We start from the raw sequence: 3,055 nt of genomic DNA, 5'->3' as shown, positions 1-3,055 counted from the left end.
TTTCATTTATATATTCAACTCTCAAACTTTTCTGCCTTTTCTTAAACTAAATGTGGGACTTTGTATTCATATCCTGCACTGTTATTATTCTCTTGTTTCATCTTTTTTAACTTGTTTTTAGTTATTATTTCCTGTTGTTGAAAGGTGCTACACCAATACATTTGCCTTGAGGGAAATGAGCTCCTTTAATTCACTCACTCTTGGCTGTTAAATGACGCTCTTGTGTGTCCGTCTGTGTCCATGAAAAGCTCCAAAAACAAGATTGTTTTCATGTAATCTGATCTGAAACAAGCTACGAATTCCTTATCAGAGACGTCAAAGAGAGCCGAGAGTTGTGCACCAACAGAATACCGCGAGGCCACTTCAGCACTGCACTTCTGTCAAAGTTTGAGAATGTGCGAGAGAGATATTCTTTTCAATAACGGTATAAATTGGTGCAACAGAGACTAAAATATCTTGACTCTTGTCTCAAGTTTTGGAGCAGAGACACTTGTTTCTACATTTCCCAGAGTGCAACTTGATAATAACTTCCATGATGTCACTTCCTGTCTGGTAAGTTTGGAATGATCAAAGCAGAAGAATTTCCAAAAACGACTGATATTCAAATATCAAAGAAACCTTCCCCCCCGACAGCAGCTGATCTCTGTGTGATGATCAAACAAGTCTGTCGGTGTGTTTCATGAACTGACTGAGCCTTTCTACCGTCTCTTGTTTCTGGAAATCTACCATGTGTCTGAATCAAAATGCAAAAGAAGAATTAAAATGCACCAATGGAGATAAAGCATCGAGATATTTCTACAATATGTACACCGCCGCGGGGCGCGCCGGTTGCCGGTTTGTCGCCGCCTCACACGTCGGTGAGCAGCTTCCCCTTGTTCACACAGTTCTGGCTGGGCGCCGTGCAGTTGGCAGTCCTAAGGTTCGCTTCCCTGAAGTTATCGATGCTGTTGTTCATGTCCTCGTCTATCTCCATGTACTCCGACTTGCTGACCGCCGACGAGCTGCGGCGGCTGGAGTTGGTGTCCGACGCCAAGTTCTGGTTGCTGACGTTGAGCAGCTGCGCCTGCTCCTCGCCCTCCGTCTCGCGGTGGTAGAAGTAGTTGAAGTTGGACACGATGACCGGCACCGGCAGCGCGATGGTGAGCACGCCGGCGATGGCGCACAGCGAGCCCACGATCTTCCCCCCGATGGTCACCGGGTACATGTCCCCGTAGCCCACGGTGGTCATGGACACCACGGCCCACCAGAAGGCGTCGGGGATGCTGGTGAAGAACGACTCCTTCTCCTCGGCCTCGGCGAAGTAGACGGCGCTGGAAAACAAAATCACGCCGATGAAGAGGAAGAAGATGAGCAAGCCCAGCTCCCGCATGCTGGCCTTTAGAGTTTGCCCCAAAATCTGGAGCCCTTTGGAGTGCCGGGACAGCTTAAAGATCCTGAACACCCTCACCAGGCGGATTACCCTGAGAATAGCCAGAGACGTGGCCTGTTCCCCTCCTCCCCCTCCTCCTCCTCCTCCTCCTCCTCCTCCTCCTCCTCCTCCTGCTCCTCCCTTACTCTCCTTGCTGTCCTGGTCGTCGGCCAGCTCTGTCCCGAGCGTGATGAAGTACGGGATGATGGCCACGATGTCGATGGAGTTCATCATGTTTTTAAAGAACGCCTCCTTGCTGGGACAGGCGAAAAACCGGACTATCAACTCAAAAGAGAACCAGATGATGCAGAGCGTCTCCACCACGAAGAACGGGTCCGTGAGGACGTTCGGCTTGTAGTAGATCGTGATGTTCCCCACTACGCGCATCCGCTGGTTGGGGTCCTCCTTCAGCTCCGGTAACGTCTCCAAACAAAATATGACTATTGAAATAAGGATAACCATCACCGAGACGATGGCGATGCCCCGGGCGGGACCCGAGCTCTCCGGATGCTCGAAGAGGAGCCAGATCTGCCGCTGGAACTCCTTCTCCGGCAACGGTCGCTCCTCCTCCCGGATAAATCCCTCGTCCTCGCGAAACTTCTCCATGGCCTCCGCGCCGAGTTCGTAAAACTTTATCTCCTCCGAGAACATATCCAGCGGCACGTTGACCGGCCGCCTCAGCCTCCCGCCGGACTGGTAGTAGTACAGGATGGCGTCGAAACTCGGGCGATTCCGGTCGAAGAAATACTCGTTTCGCAGAGGGTCAAAGTAGCGCATCCTCTTCTTGGGGTTCCCGAGGAGGGTCTCCGGGAACTGGGCCAGCGTCTTCAGCTGGGTCTCGAAGCGCAAGCCCGAGATGTTGATGACCACCCGCTCGCAGCAGTCGTGGTCGTCGTGGTCGTCGTCGGGCGGGTACAGGTCCTGCGGGTGGCCCGGAAGGGTGGAGGTCTCGTCCATGTTCTCCGTGGACACCACAGTCATCCTTGCTGGCGGGCGGTGGTGGTGGTGGGCGGGAAGAAGAGGAAGCGGCGTGAAGGTGAAGGACAGCAGGTCGAAAGAGAAGAAGCCTCTACTGAGGCCGCGAGCTGTGCAGAGCCTCCCTCTCCTTCATCATCATCATCACCGTCGTCTTCTTTCTCCTCATCGAACGCTTCGTCACCTGCAAAGACGGAGAAACGTCTCAGATATAAAACACCGTGAGCTGCACTTCAGCAGTGCTGCAGTCACTGGACCTCTTTTACCGCATTCATCAGGATTCAAGTTTACAGTCCTGCTGTGCTTCCTCTCTCTCTCTCTCTCTGTCTGTCTATCTCTCTCTCTCTCTTTCTCTCTCTTTCTCTCTCTCTCTCTCTCTTTCTCTCTCTCTCTATCTCTCTCTCTCTCTCTCTGTCTATGTCTATCTCTCTCTCTCTCTTTCTCTCTCTCTCTTTCTCTCTCTCTCTCTCTCTGTCTATGTCTATCTCTCTCTCTCTCTTTCTCTCTCTCTCTTTCTCTCTCTCTCTCTCTCTGCGCACATCAGGACATGCAGTTCTCTTCTCACTCATCACATTTAAACACTTATACAAATCAACAGATCAATAAATGTAAATGAACAGAGAAGCTGATGGATTGAAACACCTACCTTGAGTTTTGGAGAGCAGCAGATGG

General features: G+C 51.4%; 1 protein-coding gene across 1 annotated transcript; it reads right to left on the bottom strand.

Annotated features, from left to right (window-relative positions):
• Positions 1 to 847: 847 nt before the first annotated feature.
• Positions 848 to 2,389, bottom strand: kcna1b (potassium voltage-gated channel, shaker-related subfamily, member 1b; the record flags this gene model as incomplete). Its single annotated transcript, XM_079294425.1, has 1 exon — positions 848 to 2,389. The coding sequence occupies one exon, from the start codon at positions 2,387 to 2,389 to the stop codon at positions 848 to 850; it is 1,542 nt and encodes a 513-aa protein (XP_079150551.1).
• Positions 2,390 to 3,055: the final 666 nt, after the last annotated feature.

The sequence above is a fragment of the Melanostigma gelatinosum genome (genome assembly GCF_949748355.1).
Source record: "Melanostigma gelatinosum genome assembly, chromosome: 22".
NCBI classification, from domain to species: domain Eukaryota; kingdom Metazoa; phylum Chordata; class Actinopteri; order Perciformes; family Zoarcidae; genus Melanostigma; species Melanostigma gelatinosum.
Note: the sequence above shows the minus strand (reverse complement) of the source record. Positions and strands in the feature narration are given on the sequence as shown.